This window comes from Sus scrofa, chromosome 6 (assembly GCF_000003025.6).
Source record: "Sus scrofa isolate TJ Tabasco breed Duroc chromosome 6, Sscrofa11.1, whole genome shotgun sequence".
NCBI lineage: Eukaryota > Metazoa > Chordata > Mammalia > Artiodactyla > Suidae > Sus > Sus scrofa.
The window spans coordinates 46,377,383-46,403,616 of record NC_010448.4 but is presented as its reverse complement, the minus strand read 5'-3'; the positions used below and the strand labels follow the sequence as shown (position 1 = coordinate 46,403,616).

The 26,234-nt window shown below is 38.4% G+C and overlaps 1 protein-coding gene and 1 long non-coding RNA gene across 2 annotated transcripts in view; one reads left to right on the top strand and one right to left on the bottom strand.

The window, feature by feature from the left end:
- The window catches only part of LOC102164889 (zinc finger protein 569), a 60,931-nt gene that overhangs the window by 32,763 nt on the left and 1,934 nt on the right, over positions 1-26,234 (top strand). Inside the window, 3 exon segments of the mRNA XM_005664555.3 lie at positions 17,803-17,929; positions 18,780-18,875; positions 24,496-26,234. Coding sequence (XP_005664612.3) covers positions 17,803-17,929; positions 18,780-18,875; positions 24,496-26,234 — 1,962 coding nt within the window.
- LOC110261285 overlaps positions 14,992-26,234 on the bottom strand; it is a 42,437-nt gene continuing 31,194 nt past the window's right edge. The window contains exon 2 of the long non-coding RNA XR_002345335.1: positions 14,992-16,837. This is a non-coding gene — a long non-coding RNA (uncharacterized LOC110261285). The remainder of the gene's footprint in view (positions 16,838-26,234) is intronic.

Here is a 26,234-nt window from a genome sequence, read left to right as displayed (position 1 = left end):
GCGGTGTGGAGTGAGCAGGGCTGGGGCATTCACCCTTTTGGATCAGGAAGTGCAGTGAGGTGGCAGCCACCAGTGCAAGGCTGATTGTTAGCAAACCAGCATGTGCACACACCTCATGAGTAGGGTCTAGGCTTCTCCAGCCCTTCTATATGTCACAGCAGATTTTTCTTCAGGCAAGGGAGCATGTCTCCTTCATGCAGGACCCCAGAACTGGGATGCCCAGATTGTGAGTCAACCTGATCACTCCCCAAGTCAAGGATCCACCTATGTGGACTTCTCTTCCTTACAGATCCCTCCCAGGGATGCAGGTCCTGACCTGATGCCTTTTTTCCCCACATCCTGCCTGGTTTTGTGGAGATCTTCCTTGCAGATTTGATTGTACGGAAGTCCTTCTGCCAGCTTCCAGTTAATCTTCCATGAGATGTTCTACATGTAGATATATTTTGATGTGTTTATGGGGGGAGATGCGCTCCCTGTCCTCCTACTCTGCCATCCTCTTTCTCCTCCTTTAAAGTCATCAGTTTCTTAATGTTAAACTAACTGTGTAACTCTGGTCAAGAGAACCACTTGAGAACTTTTTTTCTTGGATATTTAAGACATTAATTTAATTTATACCAAGGTACACATGACAGACAACAAAACTTTCTTGAAAGCAGATTATTTTTTCTTTCCCTTCCTCCCTCCCTCCTTTTCTTCCTTCCTTCCTCTTGCAAGCAGATTTTCTTGAGTCTGGTGTTAGAAGGTAAGGTGAAGCCAAGGTACAAGTTTCTTGCAAGCCTGCTTTATTTAGCAGAGTTCTGTGCTATCACAAACTTTATCTAGTCAATGGTTTCATATGTGTAGGAATGACAGGATTATTCATACTACACTGATGTGTATGTTAAAATATAGTTTATTTTTAAAAATTGTTCTAATATCCCTATGAGTTCTACTCAGTGACATTAAAAAAAAAAAAAAAAGCTAGCTTTGATGCAGTCTGGTTCAAAACTTAGTCCTGTCAGTACATTTTTCTTTGAATAATTATTTAGTTATTCAGATGCCCCTCTAAAGCCCTGCCCTCTCTTAAGGTGGTATCTGAGATATAGAAGATCTTCATAGCTGTGGGAGGAAGGGGGTCCTCTGTGATTCTCCATGGATAGGTGATAACTAGTATCCACTGATTCTGGTTTAGCTGGCTTCTTTTTCTAGGCATTCTGTAGCTGTTGAATTTGTGGTAAGTTTTTCAGTTCAGTCATTGTCCAAGGGCCTTCCCCTTTCAACTTTCCTCCTTTGGATCTGGTTGCCGTCATAGACCTAAGTCTGTCCTGTCCTCCAGAGGGTTTCTGGGTTCCACATCCAATAGTCTGTGGATCTTCTTGCCTTTTGCAAGGGCCCTCCCTATCCCTACTCAGGATATACTACCTAAAGTTCTCCCAATCTGACTATGAAACTTCTTAATGCACTACCTTTCTTACTCCGCCTTAATGTCCTGGAGTGTGAGTTCTGAGCACACCTTTAACTGCCTATGACCCTTCCTCCATAGCCTTTCTTCTCTATCCAAGCCTCCAAGGGGGAGGAGAGAGTTTTCCTCTGTCATCTACCCCTCTCTCTTTCTTTTTTCAGTAAAACTAAAATGGAGAACAGGTATGAGGAATAAGGAAAAATACATTAAAAAGCTTTCAAAACTAGTGTATTGGTTACACATGTTTGGAGTCTGAGTGCTGATGAGAGGCCCAAAGTTTTATAAATAAGGCTATAGAAGGTCTGAAGATACTGATGACAAAAGACATCCATTCTGAAGCAAAATATTAGCCCCTAGAGAAAGAATATCACATCGTTTTGTTCTTTGTTGCCATATTAAGTTTCACATGCAAATAAAATGTTCACATCTCCAGAAACATAAGGCAGAGTACCTAGGACAATAAAATTAAGTTGACACGCCTACTGTGTGTTCTGCATTCTGCTTAGTGCTTTACTGAGCTCTTCATTTTTTTCATGAGGATTTGAATTAATGATTGGTGTCACTTCCTTTCAGCCTGAAGAACCTCCTGTATTATTTCTCAGTAGGCCAATCTGCTAGCAATGAATTCTCTGTTTTTGTTTATCTGGGCGTACATTTCATCCTTTAAGGTGAAGTTTACATAAAAGTAATCATTTTAAAGTGAACGATTCAGTGGTATTAAGTACCTTAATGTTGTGCAACTGCTCGTTGGTCTAGTCCCAAAGCATTTTCATGACTGCAAAATAAACCTCGTGCACATTTTGCTTCCCCATTCCCTTCTCCCTCAAGCTCCTGGAAATCACCAGTCTGCCTTCTGTCTCTGAATTTACCTATTCCAGATATTTTATATAAATAGAACGATAAAATATGTGCCCTTTTGGGTATGGCTTATTTCACTTAATCATTATTTTTGAAAGTAACTTTGCTAGTTATAGGATTATTAGTAGATAGTGTTTTTTTCTTTCAGCACTTTGAATAGGTTGTCCCACTGCCTTCTTTCTAATGAGAAGTCAGCTGTTAATTTTATTGTAGCTGCCTTGTCGATAAAGTGTTGTTTTTCTCTTGCAGCTTTTAAGATTTTCTCTTTATTGTTACTTTCAGCATTTTCATTGATATGTTTTGGTTTGTATCTCTTTGGGGTTATCCCACTTAGGGTTCATTGAGTATCTTGAATATATATATTAGTGGGGGTTTTTTTTAATCAAATTTATGAAGTTTTCAGCCGTTGTTTTTATTTTTCTGTCTTTTCTTTCCTCACTTTCTGGTACTCATTATGTGAATATGGATGCACATATTTCTGTCTCACATTTCTCTTAGTCTTTGTTCATTTTTCTCCCTCTTCTTCTTCCTTTTTTTTTTTTTTTTTTTTTTTTTTTGGTCTTTTTGCCATTTCTTGGGCCACTCTCGTGGCATATGGAGGTTCCCAGGCTCGGGGTCCAATCGGAGCTGTAGCCACCGGCCTACACCAGAGCCACAGCAATGCGGGATCCGAGTCGCGTCTGCTACCTACGCCACAGCTCACAGCAATGCTGGATCGTTAACCCACTGAGCAAGGCCAGGGACCGAACCCGCAACCTCATGGTTCCTAGTCGGATTCGTTAACCACTGCGCCACGACAGGAACTCCCTCCTCTTCTTTAGATTGTATAGTTTCTATTGATCTGTTGGTCTTTAAGCCTGCTGATTTTTCCTTCTGCTATCTCAGACCATTGTACAGCTCTGAGAGTCTCATCCAGGCTAGTGAGGAGTTACCAAAATTTTCCCATTAGAGGAGTCCCATGTCAGGTAGAATGGTCTAGGCCCTAATACTTTCACTGTGCTTACTCTTTGCCTGGAGAAATAGCCAGTAGTGGCTTGGGAATACCATGGTCTAAACATGAACTCAAAATAAAGATAGAGAAGCTGGAGGTTGTTCACCAACTATGCTTCTCACAGCTAGTTCTCTTGAAGGGGATCTGGGAGCATGCTTCCAGGGCTGCCACAAAAGTAGTAGTTTGAAATGTTTTCTTTCTGGTGTGAGCATTTATCTGTCTTAAGAGATTACCTAGTGTGATTGACTGTAACAGAATTCTCACATAACAGTTGCTGAAACAGGACAGGATGTTATTTATCTCTGTAGAAATTCAGGTACTAACAAAATGGGGCTAGTCCTGTATCTCCAAGACATAGGGAACCAGGATTCCTCTATTTCATTTTTCTACCTTATTACCTCTTACTACCCTCTAATACTTGGCTTCTTTCCTAGTCATCATATATCCTTAACAGTCCATAGGAAGAGGAAGTACATATACCTCACTCCTTTAAGCTCACTTACCAGTAGTTGCACATAATTCTCCTTTCCTCTCATTGTCCAGAACCTTATATAAAAATACCTAGCCTCAAAGGAGGTGAAGAATGATCATTTCTTCCAGAAGCCCATGTGACCAGCCAAAAATTTGGAAAAGGGGGAAAGTAAACTTTGGGATAGAAGAGTAAAAGGCTGTGCTGCAGAATTGACTGTCCTGGGTTTGTTTCCTTCTTTTCTTTTCTTTTGAGATCAATGTTGGTTTCATATTTCCATTTAAATTATTCATTTCAGGGAGTTCCCATCGTGGCGCAGTGGTTAACGAATCCGACTAGGAACCATGAGGTTGCGGGTTCGATCCCTGGCCTTGCTCAGTGGGTTAACTATCCGGCGTTGCCGTGAGCTGTGGTGTAGGTTGCAGACGCGGCTCAGCTGGGATCCCACATTGCTGTGGCTCTGGTGTAGGCCGGTGGCTACAGCTCCAATTTGACCCCTAGCCTGGGAACCTCCATATGCCGCAGAAAGTGGCCCTAGAAAAGGCAAAAAGACAGAAATAAATAAATTATTCATTTCATTGACATTCAGTGTACTTCAGTATTTATTCCTGATTTTTGTATGTTTTAAATTTACTTTTCTTCATTAATCTTACTTTCTAATTAATCATTTATACTTAAAACATTAAATTTTAATTATGGGAATTTATGTATATAAGTTTGGGTTTCTAGAACACATTTTAAGATTATGTGTTCATATTTACTAGATTTTTTAAAAAATATTTTCATCAAATTTATTTTAATGATTTTTTTTTTTTTTGGATTCTCTCACTCTCGAGCAGGGTGCAGTTATAGTTTTCTTGCAAAATCTGTGGTGTTGGTGTTGTAATTTATTTACGAATTTATTGCTCCAACTCACTGAGGAAAATACACCTTCCTGAGGAGAAATCTGAAGCTGATGTGTTATCAATGAAAAGTCATTGATATGTTCCTATCCTTTCATATGATTATTGAAACCATTATACTAGGATCAGCTTTCTGCATTGTTTTCTCCTATGTTCCTATCCTTTCATATGATTATTGAAACCATTATACTAGGATCAGCTTTCTGCATTGTTTTCTCCTCAGCCCTAATTCCTCACCAGATACTTTGAGTTTATTTTGGTCTTTATCCCAGTTAAGAGAAGTCCCAACAACTCCATCCATTTCACTGTTTTCCTACTCCTGACATTTGCCTTTCGTCTCTTTTTTTTTTTCTTTTTTCTTTTTCTTTTCTTTTTTTTGGCCACTCCCACAGCATGCAGAAGTTCCAAGGCCAGGGGTCAAACTCGAGCCATAGCAGTGACCATGCTGAGTCCTTAACTGCTAGGCCACAAGGGAACTCCTTTTTTCATTTCATTAAAATTTTTTCTCGCTTTATTGAGATGTAATTGACACATAGCATTATGTGAGTTTAAGGTGTAAGACATGTTGAATTGATTACTTATGTATTGCAAAATGATTGTCACAATGGTATTAGTTAAAACCTCCATCCCCTTACATAATTGTTTCTTTTTTATGGTGGGAATATTTAAGATCTACTCTCCAGCAACTTTCAAGTATTGTCAACCATAGTCACCATGTTGTACATTAGATCCCAGAAATGATTCATCATATAAATGGAAGTTTGTACCTTTTGACCAGCATCTCCCTATTACCGTCATCCCAACTCTGGATATAAGATAGCATAGAATCATTGTCTTTCTCTCTCTGACTTGTTTCACATAGCATAATGCCCTAAAAGTCTATCCATGAAGTTGCAAAATGCAGCATTCCAGCTTTCTGTGGCAAAATAATACTTCATTGTATACGTATATACCACATGTATACATTCACCTGTAGTCCGACACTTAGGTTGTTTCTGTGTCTTGGTTACAGTGAATAACGTTGCAGTGAACATGGGAATGCATATCTCTTCAAACTCCTATTTTCATTTCATTTGGATATATACCTGGGAATGGGATTACTGGATCATATGGTAGTTCTCTTTTTAAGTTTTAAGGAACTTCTGTACTGTTTTCCATAGTGGCTATAGCAATTTACATTCCCACCAACAGTGAACAAGGATTCTCTTTTCTCCACATCCTTGCCAACACTTTTTTATCTCTTGACTTTTTGATGATGACAATTATGTAACAGGTGTGAGGTGATACCTCATTGTGGTTTTGATTTAAATTTCCTAATGGTTAGTGATATCAAGCATTTTTTTCATGTATGTGTTGGCTATTTGAACGTATTCTGTAAAAATGTTTATTAAGTTCTTCTGCCCAATTTTTACTCAAGTTTTTTTCTTTGCTCTTGATTTGTATGACTTGTTTATATATTTTCAATATTAACTCCTTATCAGATAAATGACTTGCAAATATTTTCTTCCATTCCACAGATCACCTTTTTCTTTTGTTGAGTATTCCTTTTGCTGTGCAGAAGCTTTTTAGTTTGATATAGCCTTACTTACTGATTTTTACTTTTGTTGCTCATGCTTTTGACGTCATATTTAAAAATCATTGCCAAGACCAATGTTAGGAGCTTTATTCTTATGATTTCTTCTAGGAGTTTTACTGTTTCAGATCTAATTTTAAACCTTTAACCGTTTTGAGTTAACTTTACTGAGTGGTGTAAGATGTGTCCCATTTTATACTTCTGCATATACTTTTCCAGTTTTTCCATTTATTGAAGAGACTCTTCTTTCTCCATATAGAATATTCTTGACTCCATTGTCAAATATTAGTTGACTAATACAAGGGAGTTATTTCTAGACTCTCATTTCTGTTATACTGATCCGTGTGTCTATTTTTAATGTGTATACTATACTGTTTTGATTACAATGGCTTTCTCATATAGTTCAAAATCAGGAAGTGTGATGCCTCCAGCTTTATTCTTTCATAAGATTGCTTTAGCTATTTGAGATCTTTCGTGCTCCCATACAAACTGTGGATTGTTTTTTTCTACATTTATGGAAAAAAGCCTGTAATTTTGATAATGATTGCATTGAATCTATAGATGGCTTTGGAGTATGAACATTTTAACAATGTTAATTCTTGCAATCCATGAACATGGGGTATCTTTCCATTTATTTATGTCCTCTTCAGTTTGTTTCATTAAAATCATATTGTTTTCAGTGTCTAGATTTTTTACCTCCTTGGTTAAATTTATTGTGAAGTATTTTTGTTTTTGATGCTTTTGGGAATGGGAATGTTTTATTTCTTTTTTCAGATATTTTATTGTTAGTGTATTCTAATATTAACAGCTGATTTCTGTCTGTTGATTTGTATCCTGCAACTTTACTGAATTCATGGATAGTTCTAACAGATTTTTTTTTGTGTGTGGTGATTATTGGATTTTCTTTTGGATTTTTCTATTTTCTTTGGATCGCATTATCTTCAAAAAAGACAGTTTTTTCCCCTTCCTTTCCTATTTGGACTTTTTTCCTTGCCTGATTGCTCCGGCTAGGATTACCCGTACTTTACTGAATATGATGGCGAGATTGAGTATCTTTGTCTTGTTCTGATCTTAGAGGAAGAGCTTTAAACCTTTCACCACTGGGTATGATGTTAGTTGTTAGCCTGTCATATATGGCCTTAATTATGGTGGGGTATGTTCCTTTTGTACTTAGTTTGTTGAGAGTTTTTATTACAAAACGTTGAATTTTGTCAAATACTTTTTCTGCATCTTTTGAGATGATCATATAATTTGTACTTCATTTTATTAATGTGATGTATCACATTTATTGATTTGTATATTTTGAACTATCCTTGCATTCCAGGAATAAATCCTACTTGATTGTGATGTATGATCCTTTTAACATACTGTTCAGAAAAGATCATGGACATGTAGGACAGACTCATATTTACCCAGGGGGGAGGGGGAGGGAGTGGGATGGATTGAGAGTCTAGTAGGTGAAAACTGTTGCATTTAGAGTGGATGGGCAATGAGATCCTGCTGTATAACACGGGGAACTATATATCTAATCACTCGTGATGGAATGTGATGGAGGATAATGTGAGAAAAAGAATGTGTATATATATGTATAATTAGGTCAGTTTGCTGTACAACAGAAACTGACAGACTATTGTAAATCAATAATAAAATTTTTTTAAAAATCTGGTTCAGTTTAGTTTGCTAATATTTAAAATTTTTTCCCTCTATACTCATTTGAGTTATTGGCTTGTATCCTTTTTTTTTTCCCCCTTTCTTTTCTTTTTTTGTAGTGCCCTTATCTGGCTTTGGTATCAGGGTAATGTTGGCCTTGTAAAATGAGCTTGGGAGTGTTCCCTCCAGTTCAGTATTTTGAAAGTTTGAGAAAGATTGGCATCAATCCATCTTTAAATGATTGGTGGCATTCTCCAGGAAAGCCATCTAGTCCTGGTCTTGTCTCTTTTTGGAGGGAGGAGAGGGAAGGGTTTCCTACTGGAATATTTTGATTACTAATTCAATCTCTGTACTCATTATTGGTCTGTTCTACTTTTCTATTTCTTCATTATTCAGTCCTGGTAAATTTTATGTCTCTAGGAATTTATCCATTTCTTCTAGGTTATCCACTTTGTTGATTGTTCATTGTAGTCTCTCATGGTCCTTTGTATCTGTGACATCAGTTGCAATGTCTCCTCTTTCATTTCTGATTTTATTTGATTTTTCCCCCTTTCCTGTTATAGTTAAAAGTTTGGCAAATTTGTTTTTCTTTCAAAAAAACAGGACATATTTCATTTGTTTTTTTTTTTCTGATCTCTAGCATTTATTTGTGCTCTGATCTTTATTATTTCCTTCCTTCTGTTAGCTTTGGACTTAGTTTTGTTTTTATTTTTCTAGTTTCTGAAGTAAAATTTAGATAATTTATTTGAGATCCTTTTTCATAATGTAGGCTTTTATTAGACTTAGAACTACTTTTGCTGCATCCATATGTTTTGATATATTATGTTTCTGTTTCTATTTGTCTCAAGATTATATTTTGATTTCCCTTGTGATTTCTTCTTGGACTCAGTGGTTGTTCAGAAGAGTGTTGTTTAATTTCATTATACTTGGGAATTTTCCAGTTTTGTTCCTATTATTGATTGCTAGTTTCATTTCATTTTGGTGAGAAGTGATACTTGGTATGAGTCCAGTCTTCTTAAGTTTGCTGACTTTTTTGTGACTTATCATATGATCTGTCCTAGAGAATGTTATTTGTGTGCTTTTCTTTAAGTTTTTTTATTTAATTTTAAAAAAATCAATGAATTTTATTATATTTGTAGTTGTACAACTATCATCAAAATCCATCCCAGGAGTTCCTGTCATGGTGCAGTGGTTAACGAATCCAACTAGGAACCATGAGGTTGCGGGTTCGATCCCTGCCCTTGCTCAGTGGGTTAACGATCTGGCGTTGCCGTGAGCTGTGGTGTAGGTCGCAGACGTGGCTTGGATCCTGTGTTGCTGTGGGTCTGGCGTAGGCTGGCAGCTACAGCTCCGATTCGACCCCTAGCCTGGGAACCTCCATATGCCGTGGGAGCGGCCCAAGAAATGGCAAAATGACAAAAAAAAAAAAAAAAAAAAAAAAAAAAAAATCCATCCCAAATGCCCAGCCCATCCCTCCCCACCAACCTGTCTCCTTTGGTAACCATAAGTTTTTCAAAGTCTGTGAGTTTCTGTTTTGCAGAAAAGTTCTTTGTATCCTCGTCTTGGATTTCACACATTTGTGATAGCATATGATGTTTTTGTCTCATCATCTGACTAACTTCACTTAGCATGACAATTTCTAGGTCCGTCCATGTTGCTGCAAATGCCATTATTCATTCATTTTTATAGCTAATATTCCATTGTGTACATGCACCACATCTTCTTTATCCACTCTTCTGTCAATGGACATTTAGGTTGCTTCCATGTCTTGGCTATTGTATACAGTGCTGCAATGAACATTGGGGTACATGTATCTTTTTGAGTCATGGTTTTCTCTGGATATATGCCCAGGTGTGGGATTCCTGGGTCATGTGGTAATTCTGTTTTTAGTTTTTTGTGGCATCTCCATACTGTTTTCCATAGTGGTTGCACCAATTTACATTCCCACCAATAGTGTAAGAGCATTCCCTTTTCTCCACACCTGCTCCAGCACTTATTGTTTGTAGACTTTTTGTTGATGGCCATTCTGGCTGGTGTAAGGTGGTATCTCATAATAGTTTTTTGGGTTTTGGTTTTGGTTTTGTTTTTTACTTTTTAAGGCCACAGGTACAGCATATGGAAGTTCCCAGGCTAAGGGTCGAATCAGAGCTACAGCTGCCTTCCTACAGCATAACCACAGCAATGCAGAATCTGAGCTGCATCTGTGACCTATACTACAGCTCATGGCAACACCAGATCCCCACCCTAATGAATGAGGTCAGGGATTGAACCTGCATCCTCATGGATACTAGTTGGGTTCGTTACCACTGAGCCATGACAGGAACTCCCCTCATAGTAGTTTTGATTTGCATTTCTCCAATAATTAATGATGTTGAACATCTTTTCATGTGTTTTTTGGCCGTCTGTATGTCTTCTTTGGAGAATTGTCTGTTTAGATCTTCTACCTATTTTTCTGATGGGGTTGTTTGTGGGTTTTTTTGGTATTGACCTGCAGATGGTATTTATATCTTTTGGAGATTAATCCCTTGACAGTTGCTTCATTTGCAAATATTTTCTCCCATTCTGTAGGTTGCATTTTGTTTTATTTAGGGTTTCCTTTGCAAAAACTTTTAAAGTTTAATTAGGTCCCATTTGTTATTTATTTTTGTTTTTATTGTCATTATTCTAGGAGTTGGATCTGAGAAGATATTGCTATGGTTTATGTCAGAGAGTGTTTGGCCTATGTTTTCCTCTAAGAGTTTTATAATATCTGGCTTTATGTTTAGGTCTTTAGTCCATTTTGAGTTTATTTTTGTATATGGTGTTAGGGAGTGTTCTAATTTCATTGTTTTACATGGAGCTTGCCAGTTTTCCTAGCACCACTTATTGAAGGGACTGTCTTTTCTCCATTGTGTGTTCTTGCCTCCTTTGTCATAGATCAGTTGGCCATGGGTGCCTGGGTTTAATTCTGGGCTTTCTCTCCTGTTCCACTGATATATATTTTTGTTTTTGTGCCAGTACCATACTGTTTTGATAACTATAACTTGGTAGCATAATCTGAAGTTAGGGAGCCTGATTCCTCCAGCTCCATTTTTCTTTCTCAGGATGGCTTTGGCTATTCTGGGTCTTTTGTGCTTCCGAACAAACTTCAAAATATTTTGTTCTGGTTCTGTGAAAAAATGTCCCGTAAGTGATTGCATTGAATCTGTAGATTGCCTTGGGTAGCATAGTCATTTTGACAAAATAATTCTTCCAACCCAAGAGCATGGTATCTCTTTCCATCTATTTGTGTCACCTTTGATATTTTTCATCAGTGTCTTATGCTTTTCAGAGTACATACAGGTCTTTTGTCTCTTTAGGTAGCTTTATTCCTAGTTATTTTATTTTTTCTGGTGTGATGGTAAATGGTATTGTGTCCCTAATTTCTCTTTCTGATCTTTCATTGTTAGTATATAGGAATGCAGTTGATTTCTGTGTATTAATTTTGTATCCTGCAACTTTAACAAATTCATTGATAAGCTCAGTTTTCTGGTAGCATCTTTAGGATTTTCTATGTTTAGCATCATGTTGTCTGCAAACAGTGATAGTTTTACTTCTTCCTGTCCAATTTGGATTCCATTTATTTTTCTTCTCTGATTGCCGTGGCTAGGACTTCCAAAACTGCTGAGTAGTAGTGGCTAGAGTGGACATCCTTGTCTTGTTCCTGATCTTATCAGGAATTCTTTCAGCTTTTCATGATAGAGAATGATGTTAGCCATGGGTTTATCATATATGGCCTTTATTATATTGAGATAGATTCCCCCAATGCCTACTTTCTGGAGGATTTTTATCAGAAATGGGTGTTAGATTTTTTTAAAAGCTTTTTCTGCATCAAGAGAGGGTAATATGGTTTTTATTCTTCAGTTTGTTAGTGTGATGTATCACACTGATTCATTTGTGGATATGGAAGAATCCTTGCATCCCCTGGGATAAATCCCAATTGATCATGGTATAAGATCCTTTTTTTTTTTTTTTCCCACTGTACAGCAAGGGGGTCAGGTTATCCTTACATGTATACATTACAATTACATTTTTCCCCCACCCTTTGTTCTGTTGCAACATGAGTATCTAGACAAAGTTCTCAATGCTATTCAGCAGGATCTCCTTGTAAATCTATTCTAAGTTGTGTCTGATAAGCCCAAGCTCCCGATCCCTCCCACTCCCTCCCCCTCCCATCAGGCAGCCACAAGTCTCTTCTCCAAGTCCATGATTTTCTTTTCTGAGGAGATGTTCATTTGTGCTGGATATTAGATTCCAGTTATAAGTGATATCATATGGTATTTGTCTTTGTCTTTCTGGCTCATTTCACTCAGGATGAGATTCTCTAGTTCCGTCCATGTTGCTACAAATGGCATTATGTCATCCTTTTTTATGGCTGAGTAGTATTCCATTGTGTATATATACTACATCTTCCGAATCCAATCATCTGTCGATGGACATTTAGGTTGTTTCCATGTCCTGGCTATTGTGAATAGTGCTGCAATGAACATGCGGGTGCACGTGTCTCTTTTAAGTAGAGTTTTGTCCGGATAGATGCCCAAGAGTGGGATTGCGGGGTCATATGGAAGTTCTATGTATAGATTTCTAAGGTATCTCCAAACTGTTTTCCATAGTGGCTGTACCAGTTTACATTCCCACCAGCAGTGCAGGAGGGTTCCCTTTTCTCCACAGCCCCTCCAGCACTTGTTATTTGTGTTATTTTTCTTGTTCCCTTCCATAAGTCATAATTCTCTGCTTTTTCATTTTGTATATATTTTTAGTGTGGTCTCCTTTTTGCAGACAATAGAGTTGTAGCCGCTCATACTTCTGATGTCTACCCCCCCTTGTGGCTGAAGTTAGTACGGGGGGCTTGCTGCAGACTTCCTGATGGGAGAGACTGTTGCCTGCCTACTGGTAGGTGGAGCTTATTTTTATCCCTTTTGTGGGTGGGGCTTTTTCTCTGTGTGTGATTAGAGGCAGTTTTGTGCCTCGGGGGTCTTTAGGCAGCCTGTTTGCTGATGGGTGGGGCTGTATTCCTACCAGGTTTGTTGTTTGGTCTGAGACTTCTCAGCCCTGATGTTTGGGGCCAGATTTTTCCATGATGGCAACCACTAGGAGAGCACATGCTGATGATTATTCCCAAGACCTTTGCCTCCAGTGTTCTTCCCCAACAAGAAGCCACAGTCACCCCCTTTATCCAGGAGATCCTCCAAGAACTGCAGGTACATCTGACCCATATTCCTGTGGAGTCTCTGCTTTGCCCTGGGACCCAGTGTACATGAAAGCCTGTGTGCACCTTTCAAGAGTAGAGTCTCTGTTTCTCCCAGTCCCCTGAAGCTCCTGCACACAGGCCTGCTGGCTCTCAGTGCCAAATGCTCTGGGGGCTCCTCCTCTCAATGCCAGATTCCCAGGCATGGGAACCTAACATGAGTCTCAGAACTCTCACTCCTGTGGGTGAGCCTCTGCAATATGGTTACTTTGCAGTCTGTGGGCCATCCACCCAGCAGGTATGGGGTTGCTTAAATTGTATAATCGCCTCTCCTATTGTCTTGATGTGGCCTCCTCTTTGTCTTCTGGAGTAGGATGTCTTTTTTGATAGTTTTCAGTCTATTTTGTTGAAGGTTGTTCAAGAGTTGGTTGTAATTTGTTTCTTTTATGAGAGAAGGTGAGCTCCAGTCCTTCTACTCTACCATCCTAATCCTGTCCTTTGTATGCTTGAGAAGAGTATTCTGCTTTGGGGTAGATTATTCTCTAAATGTCTTTTGAGGCTTCGTGGTCTAAAATACAATTCAAATCTTACATTTCCCTATTTGATTTTTGTCTGGATGATCTGTTCCTAGTTAAAAGTAGGATATTGATCCTCTACTTCTATTGCATTTTTGTCTATTTCTCCTTTTAGATTGTTAGTATTTGCTTAATATATTTAAGTGCTGTGGATTTGTGTATATATACTTGATCATTATATCTTCTTGATGAACTGACCTCTTTTTCATTACATAATAATCTTCTTTGTCTCTTTTTATGGTTTTTGATTCAAAGTCTATTTTGTCTGACATGAATATAGCTACTACCACTCTTTTAATTTTCACTTGCATGACTATCTTTTGCCATCCCTTCCCTTCAAGCCTATTTGTGTTCTTAAATCAGAAATCACTTTTAGACAGTTATAAAGTTATATAGTTACTTTAAAAAAAACTCCAGCCAGCCACTGTATACCTTTTGTGTGTGTGTGTGTCTTTTTAGGGCTGTACCCGCAGCATATGGAAGTTCCCAAAGTAGGGTTCAAATCAGAGCTGCAGCTGTGGCCTACACTGCAACCACAGCATTGCTAGATCTGAGCAGCATCTACAACCTACACCACAGCTCATGGCAACAGCAGATCCTTAACCCACTGAGCGAGGTCAGGGATCAAACCCACATCTTCATGAATCCTAGTTGGACTCATTACCACTGAGCCACAGTGGGAACACACCCTGCATGCCTTTTGATTGGAGAATTCAGCTATTGGTAAGAGCCTGTTAATGCCATCTTATTAACTGTTTTCTGGCATCTTGTACTTTTCTTTCTCTCTTGCCTTCCTTTGTGAACTGACAAATTTTCATAGTGGTATGATTTGATTCCTTTCTCTTTTTTGTTTGTGAATCTGTTGTAGTTTTTACTGTGTGGTTATTATGAGTCTTATATAAAACGTCTTATAGATAATAGTGTTTTATGCTGATAATTACTTAACATGGATTGCATACAAAAACTCAACCCTTTTATTCCCCCCATTTTTCTATTTTTGATATCACAATTTACCTATTTTTATATTGTTTTCATTAACAAATTGCTATAGTTGTAGTTATTTTTAATACTCTGTCCTTTAACCTTTATACCAGTGTTAAGTGGTTAACATAACGCCACATTACAGTATTAGTGTTTCCTGAATTTAACTATATACTTACCTTTATCTGTGTGTTGTATATTTTTGTTTTCTTGTTATTTTTTTTTCTTGAAGAATTTCTTTCAGCATTTCTTGAAACGTAGATGTAGTGATGAACTCCCTCAGTGTGTGTTTGCAAAATCTTTTATCTCCTTCCTTACTGAAGGACTCCTTTGGTGGATAGAGTATTTTTGTTTTGCAGTCTTCTTTCAGCGCTTTGAATATATCATCCTTGTAAAGTTTCTGCTGACAAATCCACACTGAGCCTAATGGGGGTTTTCTGAAAATGTCAAACACCTTTTTTCTTGCTGTTTTTAAGATTCTTTCTTTGCTTTGGTTTTTTTTTTTTTTTTTTTTTTTTTTTGTCTTCTTGTTGTTGTTGTTGTTGCTATTTCTTGGGCCGCTCCCGCGGCATATGGAGGTTCCCAGGCTAGGGGTCGAATTGGACCTGTAGCCACCAGCCTACGCCAGAGCCACAGCAACGCAGGATCCAAGCTGCGTCTGCAACCTACACCACAGCTCCCGGCAACGCCGGATCCTTAACCCACTGAGCAAGGTCAGGGATCGAACCCGCAACCTCATGGTTCTTAGTCGGATTCATTAACCACTGTGCCACGACGGGAACTTCGTCTTATGGCAGAGTTCTTAAGCTTGTATGGTTTCTCTCCATATTGCAACACACCAGGTTGCGGAGAGACTCCCTTTTGTTTTCCTAAAGATGGTGCTAAAGCTCACATCTATGGTCCTTGCTTGGCTTACAGATTCAGGCCAGTACTCTGCATGTGCTCACCTGCCATCTGCCAAAGGTCTGTCTCACCACTACCATTAGGCGTGCACACAGGGAGCCAGCCTGAGGTTGGCTGTAGATGAGAGGCCCACAGAGCTCTGGGAGTACCTGTAGGCTAATTGACTGATCTGTGATGGGCAAAGTATACCCTTTGGATCATGAACAGACTTCTTGATAGAGTTGGTAGCACAGTTTGTTGGATCTGCTTCCTTGTAATATCCTATGAGAATGTTAACTACTGCTCTCCCAGATTTTCTCACCCCCCAGTCTTGCAGCTCATAATTTGGTACTCTGGATGTGGTGAGAGAGAAATGAGCCTCTTTGGTACCATCCCACATAGCTGGAGAAGCAGGGTACTCACCCACACTTTATTATTTTCCTTCATGAATGAAATCATGCATCAAGTTATTTCTTGACCCTAAGCTGTATTGCCTTGGTAGAAGAGTGATGTAGGTAAAATCAAACTGTTTCTCCTACCTTTTCAGATAAGTCCAAACTTGTATTTTTTGCTCTATTTGTGTACTGGTACTTCTTTGCTGGAGACTTGCACTTTCCCAAAGTCTCTGTCTTCTATAGGGTGCTTGTCTAAGACTGTCATTTTCTGATGGCTGGAGAACCAGGGCCAAGAGGGCCTAGAGTCAGTTCACATGCCTCTCAGGGTCTTCATCCAGGACTGAGATCTTTCTGCTTATTACCGAACATGTGGGTGGATGAGACTCCTTCTGAGTCTTTGGCATATGGTGCTGGATCCCACAGATGGATGCCAAATTAATATTGTTGCAGTGGGGACATGAATGAGGGATGTCTTATTCAGCTGTGATTGCCTTTGGTTTCTTGGGGGAGGGGTTTGTTTTTGGAGTTTTTTTTTGCTTTTTAGGACTGCACACGCGGCACATGGAGGTTCCCAGGCTAGGAGTCTAATCAAAGCCACAGCTGCCAGCTTACACCCAGAGCCACAGCAATGCCATGTCCAAGCCACGTCTGTGAATTACACCACAACTCACAGCAATGCCGGATCCTTAACCCACTGAGCGAAGCCAGGGATCGAACCTGCAACCTCATGGTTCCTAATCGGATTCGTTTCTGCTGCGCCACGACAGAAGCTCCACCTTTGGTTTCTTAAAGCTTGATTATTTACAAATCCTTGATCTTCAGCAGAAAAGGATTCCAAAAGGGGAATTCCCATCATTCCCACAGCGAACTCCGAACCTTAGTCGATCTTCATGTTCCTAAGATGCTTTTAGGACCTAGAAATAAATGATCAGAAACACTGATTGTTACTTAGCTCACGGTGATTTCCTTTTATATTGTCTCTCTTGGAAATTGCTCAAAGTGTAGGAAATGTGAACAGCTCCCTTTGTTCCACTGCTGTTGAAGATTTTTTTCTTACATTTATATCTTGGGGGCATTTTGGTTTTTATCTAGGAAAAGTGCATTTGATTTCTATGTTCACATCACACTGCTTTGAAGAAATTTGAAACCAGCCCCTCATTTGTGACACTTACTCTAAATCTTTCTCAATATTGTTTTCTCATAGTTCTGATTGTAATTCAGGTTCAGACCATTAAGAAAAAAACTTCATTAATGAATGTTTTCAGTCTGTTGGTATTTGTAAGATTCTATTTGTGGCACTCTTTTTTTCAGTGTATGTGAACTCTGAGCAATTATATCCCATTTTCATGGCTGCAGATATCTATTATAGGCTAATAAACAATAAATCATCATTTTCATTTTAGGTTTCTTCTGACCTAATGAACAGTATGTCCACCTTCTAAAAAAAATGAATATATCTAGTTGAATGTCCAACTATACTTCAAATTTTGCACATCATTCTCTTCCTCTTTCTGCTTCCATCCAAATCCTGTTTTCATTTTTCTGGAATCAGTGAATCACTGGGATCTAGTGATTTCCCAAACCAGTTAACTTGAGTAAAGTTTGTATTCCTCTGTGTTTTACATTCAGTATAAATTGGTACCCAAGATCTCTTTAATCCACAGTTGTTATTAAACTACTTGATAAATCAGTGAATGAATGTTATATACTGACAGGGTGTTGCTAGTAGATTTTTGTTCTTTTAGACAATAACAAAACCATGTAAAATTTTATTTTATAACCTTTTACCTTGTGTATTATCAGGACAAGTTTCAATATATTTTTGTCTACAACACCTAAGATGGATGAATTCAGATTGAGTGGAAGTATGTTGTTACAGGTAACAGTGACATTTAAAGATGTGGCTATTGACTTCACTCAGGAAGAGTGGCAGCAATTGGATCCTGCTCAAAGGAACCTGTACCGGAATGTGATGCTAGAAAATTACAACAATTTAATCACAGTGGGTAAGGATAGTTTTTTGTATAATGCAAATTCTGGGATTAAAGTACCCTTTTTCTCCAGTGTTTCAAATGTATGGAAACTTTCTTTTTTTGTCTTCTTGCCTTTTCTAGGGCCGCACCTGAGGCATGTAAAGGTTCTCAAGTTAGGGGTTTAATCGGAGCTGTAGCCACCAGCCTATGCCAGAGCCACAGCAACACAGGATCTGAGCCGCGTCTGTGACCTACACCACAGCTCATTGCAATGCCAGATCCTTAACCCACTGAGTGAGGCCAAGGATTGAACCCGCAATCTCATGGTTACTAGTTGGATTCGCTAACCACTGCGCCACGATGAGAACTCCTGAAATGTATGGAAACTTTAAATGTTAGACTGTTCGGCCTTTACCTTTGCTCACATAAATGTGCATGCTACAGCTTTCAGAGTAAAATGTCATCCTTTGGTTATGTTTCAGGGGGCAGGATCCCCAGAAACCATATTTTTCTTGCCCTTTAGAAAGGCTGGTTTCCCTGGGCCAGTCTCAGTTCTGGAATGATTCTTTGTTCCTAATGTTTATGCCCAAATCTTTTTTCTTCCTTTTTTTTTTTTTTTAAGGGCCACATCCGCAGCATATGGAAGTTCACAGGTGAGGGATCAAATCAGAGCTGCAGCTACTAGCCACGGCCACAGGAACTTGGGATCCAAGCCGTATCTGTGACCTACACCATAGCTCACAGCAGTGCCAGATCTTTAACCCACTGAGCGAGGCCGGAGATCGCATCTGCATCCTCATGGATACCAGTTCAGGTTTGTAACCTGCTGAGCCACAACAGGAACTCCCTTATGCCCACATCTTGTGTTACTTCCCTTTGACAGGATGTCCGTTCACCAAACCGGATGTGATTTTCAAGTTGGAGCGTGAAGAAGAACCATGGGTGGTGGAAGAAGAAGTGTTCAAGAGACATTGTCCAGGTTAGTGGGAGGGAACCATAGAGGTGAGGATGGCTAGGACCCTTTAATGGTTAATCTGTAAGTTGTTGATCCTTCGGAAGTATTCCTCAAAGGTAATTTTTTTTAAGTCTGTAGAATTTTTTAGTGACAATTGGTGTGAGTTCTTTTTTTAAAGGCTAAAATTTCAAAATTTAAAAACGCTACTTGTTTTTTATATTGAAATATAACTGACTTAGAATATTGTGTTAATTTCAGGCATAGAACACAATGATTCAGATACACATTTCTATCCTTTTTTAGAATCTTTTTCTGTATAGGTTATTACAAAATATTGAGGGTGTGAATTCTACCTAAGATGTCATTTCTAGATAACATTCTTAACTTTTTTCCTCTAAACTTCTTTCCTAGAACCTAAAAGCCAGTTACTTTTCTTATCTGTCTGCTAGATGTTAACATTTCCTAATTCATTTCCACCTATACTTAGGTGATCTAGTACTAGCATCTTCAGTCTTTCTGCAACCTTTTTACATAGAATCCCTTTCTTTTGTGTTCATATATTCACAGAATTTTAATTTAAATAAACTCATTGACATTTTTAGTCCTTTACTTTCTATTTTCTCTTTTTCCTCCCATTGTAAATGCCTTAGCATCATATTTTGTGCCTATAGTCACACTTCCCACTGTATTTTTAGCTTTTGCTCTCATAGTTCAATAATGGCTACAACCATTTTACTTCAATAAAATTTTTAAAATCAGTGCTACTTTTCTGTTCTCATTTTATGCTACATTTTTCATGTATATATGCATATGCTTGTATGTTTATGTGTGATATATACATGCATACACATACATATATTTCTAATTTGATACATATTGTGACATCTTTTTTGCCCTTCAAGGAGTTTATGATTTATATTTCTACTATCAATTTCTGCAACTTAAGTCTGTTAGCATTTCTTAACTCTTTGCCCATTTGGTAAGTGAAAACTTACTTAACTAGAGTTTGAATTTGCATTTCCTTTTTTAAAAGTGAAGGCAAGCATCTTATGTTTAAAATCTGTATTTCTTTTTTATAAACAGTTCGTGTTTTATGCTCTTTTTCTCTGTTGGGTTCTTCATTTGTTTTGTTTTGTTTTTGCTTTTTTAGGGCCACACCTGAGGCGTATGGAAGTTCCCAGACAAGGGGTCGAATTGGAGCTACGTGCAGCTGCCAGCCTATATACCACAGCCACAGCAACACAGGATCCGAGCCGCATCTGCGACCTACACCACAGCTCATGGCAATGCCGCACCCTTAACCCACTGAGCAAGACCAGGGATCAAACCCGCATCCTCATGGATCCTAGTCGGATTTGTTAAGTGTTGAGCCATGAAGGGAACTCCAGGTTCTTAATTTGTATGAAATCTTAACATATTAAGGTAATCAGCCCTTTGTCATGTTTTTCTTGAATTTTTTTTCCGGTAAGTCATAGCTCTTTGAAGTGCTTTTTGCCACCTCAAGTTTACTATTCACATAGTTAAAATATAATAATCTTTACTTACAGGAGATTATCATATTTTTTTCCTTTTATGTATATGGGTGAATATTATTCATTTATGTCTTAATAATGACTCATCCTCACATTTTTACTATGAATTTAAATAATTATTCTAACTTGGGCTTTGAAGTCAGTGTTACACTGGTTTCATAAATAAAATATGGAAGCTTTCCTTCATGTTCTAAAACATTTATATAGCATGAGCTTAAAACAACCTTAAAAAATTTTTGTTTTATCTGTAGAACTATTTGGATCTTGCTTTTTTTTTTGGTCTTTTTTTTTTTTTTTTTGGTCTTTTTTCATCTTTTTAGGGCCACAGCCGTGGCACATGGAGGTTCCCAGGTTAGGGGTCGAATCGGAGCTGTAGCCTCCAGCCTACGCCAGAGCCACAGCAACGCCAGATTCGAGCCCCCTCTGTGACCTACACCACAGCTCACGGCAATGCCAGATCTTCAAATCCACTGAGCGAGGCCAGGGAACTCCTGGACCTTGCATATTTTTGAGCTAAGTTTCTTTGCATAACTGTTCTATATAGTTGTTTTGTTATCTTGGCAATAGCTTTTGATAATAGGTTGCAATTTTCTAGAAAGCTCTCCTGGAGTTCCCATCGTGGCGCAGTGGTTAACGAATCCGACTAGGAACCATGAAGTTTTGGGTTCGATCCCTGGCCTTGCTCAGTGGGTTAAGGATTTGGCATTACTGTGAGCTGGGGTGTAGGTTGCAGACGTGGTTTGGATCCCACGTTGCTGTGGCTGTGGTGTAGGCCGGCGGCTACAGCTCCGATTCGACCCCTAGCCTGGGAAACTCCATGTGCCGCAGGAAGCAGCCCTAGAAAAGTCAAAAAGTCAAAAAAAAAAAAAAAAAAAAAAAAGAAAAGAAAGAAAGCAAGCTCTCCATTTAATCCTGGTTTTGAAATTAATTTTTGATAAAGTTGAACAAAGGAATTTCTGTAGGTATTTAAATTTTCTCTATATTTTGAGTTTACCATATGTTAAGGTTGCAGGGCCATCTGTTATATTTAGGAATTTGTTTCATCTATAGTTTTAAATCCGTTTGTATAAAATTACTTATAGTGTTGTCTTACTTATGTCTTCCATTAATTCTGCAACATTCTCATCCAGCATCATCAGATATTGGCTCTCCTTCACTGTCTTAACACTCTATTTCTGAGACTCCTATTAGACAGATACTAGATCTTTTTTTAATTTTTTCCTCCATATTTTAAATTTTCCGTTGCTATTTTATCCCTCTGTATCTCTCTCTGTTGCCTTCTCAGTAATTACTTCAGATGTATCTTCCAGTTTACTAATTCTCTCCTCATGGGTTTATTCATCTTTTTAACTAATCAACTTTAAAGAATTTTTAGCAATAGTATTTTATTTATTTATTTATTTATTTATTTATTTATTGGTCTTTTTGCCTTTTCTAGGGCCGCTCCCGCGGCATATGGAGGTTCCCAGGCTAGGGGTCGAATCGGAGCTATAGCCACTGGCCTACACCACAGCCACAGCAACGTGGGATCCGAGCCACATCTGCAACCTACACCACAGCTCATGGCAACGCCAGATCCTTAACCCACTGAGCAAGGCCAGGGATCAAACCCACAACCTCATGGTTCCTAGTTGGATTCATTAACCACTGAGCCATGACGGGAACTCCGTATTTTGTATTTTTAGAAATTCCTCTTTTTGTTTTTGCTTTTTTTTCTTTTCATATCTCATTATTGTTTGTTTAGTGGAAAAGAGATCAGATACTTTTTCATTCCACCGTCTTAAAATATGGACTCTTTTCTGTCAGATTATTTGTTTTGTTTTGCTTTTTTGGGCTGCACATGTGGCATATGGAAGTTCCCAGGTTAGGGGTCAAATGGGAGCTGTAGTTGCCAGCCCATGCCATAGCCGCAGCAACGCTGGATCCGAGCTGTGTCTGCAACCTACACCACAGCTCACGGCAACGACGGATCATTAACCCACTGAGTGAGGTCAGGGATTGAACCTGCATCCTCACAGATCCTAGTCTGGTTTGTTAATCACTGAGCCACAGCTGGTACTCCAAATTTGATATTTTGATCTTCCCCATGAAATTTTTTTCACTTCTGCTTGGATAATACCTTAATGATCTAATCTTACCTTCTCCCTCAACACTCTGGCTTAATTGAGCTTCTCTTTTTCCCTCAATTGAGGTAACTCAAAAGCTTAAACTCAGTATTTTGCCTCCTTTTCTACATTTATAATCTGCAACCAAGTCTAACTTTACCTGAATTCACAAGAATTTTTCCTTTATTTTAGTCTCAGTTTGACAGGGAAAAAAAAATCTCCATTTTCCTATCTTAGAGCTAAGCAGCAACTGGGGACTTATAATGTCTCTCACCCTTTGGTATGTAGCCTTTCATTTATTCTATGTTTGAGCCATATTTCTGTATTCCTCTGGCTGGTGGCCTTGACTCTAGAGTCTTTCTGCTTATATTTCTCAAGAGAGTACTCTCCCATCTTCTCTAGGATCAAAGACTGGTCTTTTTTAGTTTATACCTTTTTCTTTATCTCATATTAACGTGGCTTTGAGTGGGATCAGAGAAAATTCATGTATTTGTTAGGCCATATTTAAGCTTAATTTCTCATTCACTATTTTTCCCTCTGCTCAATATTTAACTCCTATTCAGTCATACCAGGTAGGCTGTTCTAGTTTTATATTCCCACTCTTTCATCCAATTTTTACCTTCCTATTGTTTGTTCTCATTTTATTACTGTAGTGTTCAGAACAATTTTATTAACTTTTTAAAATACTTGCTGGTAGGAGTTCCCATCGTGGCTCAGTAGTTAATGAATCCAACTAGGAACCATGAGGTTGCGGGTTCAATCCCTGGCCTTGCTCAGTGGGTTAAGGATCTGGCGTTGCCATGAGCTGTGGTGTAGGTAGCAGACGCGGCTCAGATCCCGCGTTGCTGTGGCTCTGGTATAGGCTGGCGGCTACTGCTCTTGATTTGACCCCTAGCCTGGGAACCTCCATATGCTGTGGAAACGGCCCTAGAAATGGCAAAAAGACAAAAAATAAAAAAATAAAAAAAAGAAAAGAAAATACTTGCTGGTAATACAAATGTTTTAAAGTACAAAAGGATATATTGAAAAGTGATTTTTTCTTCTCTTACCCATGTCTTCCTCTATGCTGGCAACCCCTTGTATCATTTTACCTTGAGCTATTACTTACTTGTGTTTTCAAACTTTTTTGTTTGTCTGCAACCTACACCACAGCTCACGGCAACGCCAGATCCTTAACCCACTGAGCAAGGAGGGATCGAACCCAAAACCTCATGGTTCCTAGTCGGATTCGTTAACCACTGCATCACGATGGGAACTCCTCAAACATTTTTATTGAAACCATTTTGTTGATATATTAACATGTAAATAATTTTCATCTTTGCTATTGAGTGTTCTTTTGCAAGAATGTGGTATGCCTTTTGTCTTAGCTTTCTAGGACTGTCATAACAAAGCAGAGGCTAGAAGTACAAAATCAAGGTGTAAGCAGGACAAGTTTCCCTCTGAAATCTACAAGAGAAGGTGCCCGGCCAGTTTCAGCTTCTGGTATCCCCAAACATTCCTTGGCTTGTGCCAGCATAACTCCAGTCTGTCTTTATCTTCACATAGTGTTCTCCTTGTGTTTCTGTCTCTTCATGTGGCATTCTTTTTCGAAGAACATCAGTTGTATTAGAATGGGAGAATACCCTATTCCAGTATGACCTCATCTTAACTCACTAAATCTGTGGAGATCTTATTTTCAAATAACCACATTCTGAGGTACTGGGGGTTAGGACTTCAACATATATGTGGGAGGGACACAAATTTAACCAATAACATGATGGGAACTCCTTTTCATAGTCCATTTAAAAGCAATCAAAACTATTTGTTTTCATAAATATCTGCCTCTACTCATATTTCCTTTCTTGGAATTTCCTAAAGCTTAGGGAATGGGAAATAATATGTACCTGGAATTTGCTTAATAGGAAACTAGGATGTAAGCCAAGAATCAATCCCATACTACACTACTTTAAAATTTTTATTGATATAATATTGGAAAAATTTACAAGTGATATTTACAATTTGTTTTAGGAGAAATATGGGGGATTGATGAACATCAGAAAATCCAGGATAGACTTTTGACACAACTTGAAGATAAATCTACAGAAACACTGACTGAAGAAAAACTCATTGAATGTCATAAGAAATTTGCAAGTGCATTTCCTCCAAACTCAGACTTTTTTGCTTCAAATCACAATCTCTATGAATATGACTTACTTGGAAAGTGTTTAGAACATAGTAATTTCAGCTATCATAATAATGAGAGAATCCTTATAAGAAAAGAACATTATGAATATAATGAACCTATGAAATCATTTGGCAATAGCTTCTTCCATTTTGTAGCAACCCCCTTTAAGTGTAATCACTGTGGAAAAGGTTTTGATCAAACCTTGGACCTCATCAGACACCTGCGAATTCATACTGGAGAGAAACCCTATGAATGTAAAAAATGTGGAAAAGCCTTCAGCCACAAAGAAAAACTCATCAAACATCATAAAATTCACAGTAGAGAACAGTCTTATGAATGTAATGAATGCGGGAAAGCTTTCATTAAAATGTCAAATCTCATTAGACATCAAAGAATCCATACTGGAGAGAAACCCTATGCATGTAAGGAATGTGGTAAATCCTTCAGCCAGAAATCAAATCTCATTGATCATGAAAAAATTCATACTGGAGAGAAACCTTATGAATGTAATGAGTGCGGAAAAGCATTCAGCCAGAAGCAAAGCCTCATTGCACATCAGAAAGTTCATACTGGGGAGAAACCTTATGCATGTAATGAATGTGGTAAAGCATTCCCTCGAATAGCATCTCTTGCTCTTCATATGAGAAGTCATACAGGAGAGAAACCTTATAAATGTGATAAATGTGGAAAAGCCTTCTCTCAGTTTTCCATGCTTATTATACATGTGAGAATTCATACAGGTGAGAAACCCTATGAGTGTAATGAATGTGGAAAATCCTTCTCTCAAAGCTCAGCCCTTACTGTACATATGAGAAGTCATACTGGTGAAAAACCTTATGAATGTAAGGAATGTAGAAAAGCCTTCAGCCACAAGAAGAACTTCATTACACACCAGAAGATTCATACTAGAGAGAAACCTTATGAATGTAATGAATGTGGAAAAGCTTTCATTCAAATGTCAAATCTCGTTAGACACCAGAGAATTCACACTGGAGAAAAACCCTATATATGTAAGGAATGTGGCAAAGCCTTTAGCCAGAAATCAAATCTCATTGCTCATGAAAAAATTCATTCTGGAGAGAAACCCTATGAATGTAATGAATGTGGTAAAGCCTTCAGCCAAAAGCAGAACTTTATTACACATCAGAAAGTTCACACTGGAGAGAAACCTTATGATTGTAATGAATGTGGTAAAGCCTTCTCTCAAATAGCTTCCCTTACTCTTCATCTAAGAAGTCACACAGGGGAAAAGCCTTATGAATGTGATAAATGTGGGAAAGCCTTCTCTCAGTGCTCATTGCTTAATTTACACATGAGAAGTCACACAGGCGAGAAACCCTATGTATGTAATGAGTGTGGAAAAGCTTTTTCTCAAAGAACTTCCCTTATTGTGCACATGAGAGGTCATACAGGTGAGAAACCGTATGAATGTAATAAATGTGGAAAAGCCTTCTCCCAGAGCTCCTCCCTTACTATACATATACGAGGTCATACAGGTGAGAAACCCTTTGACTGTAGTAAATGTGGAAAAGCCTTTTCTCAAATCTCATCTCTTACACTTCACATGAGAAAACATACAGGT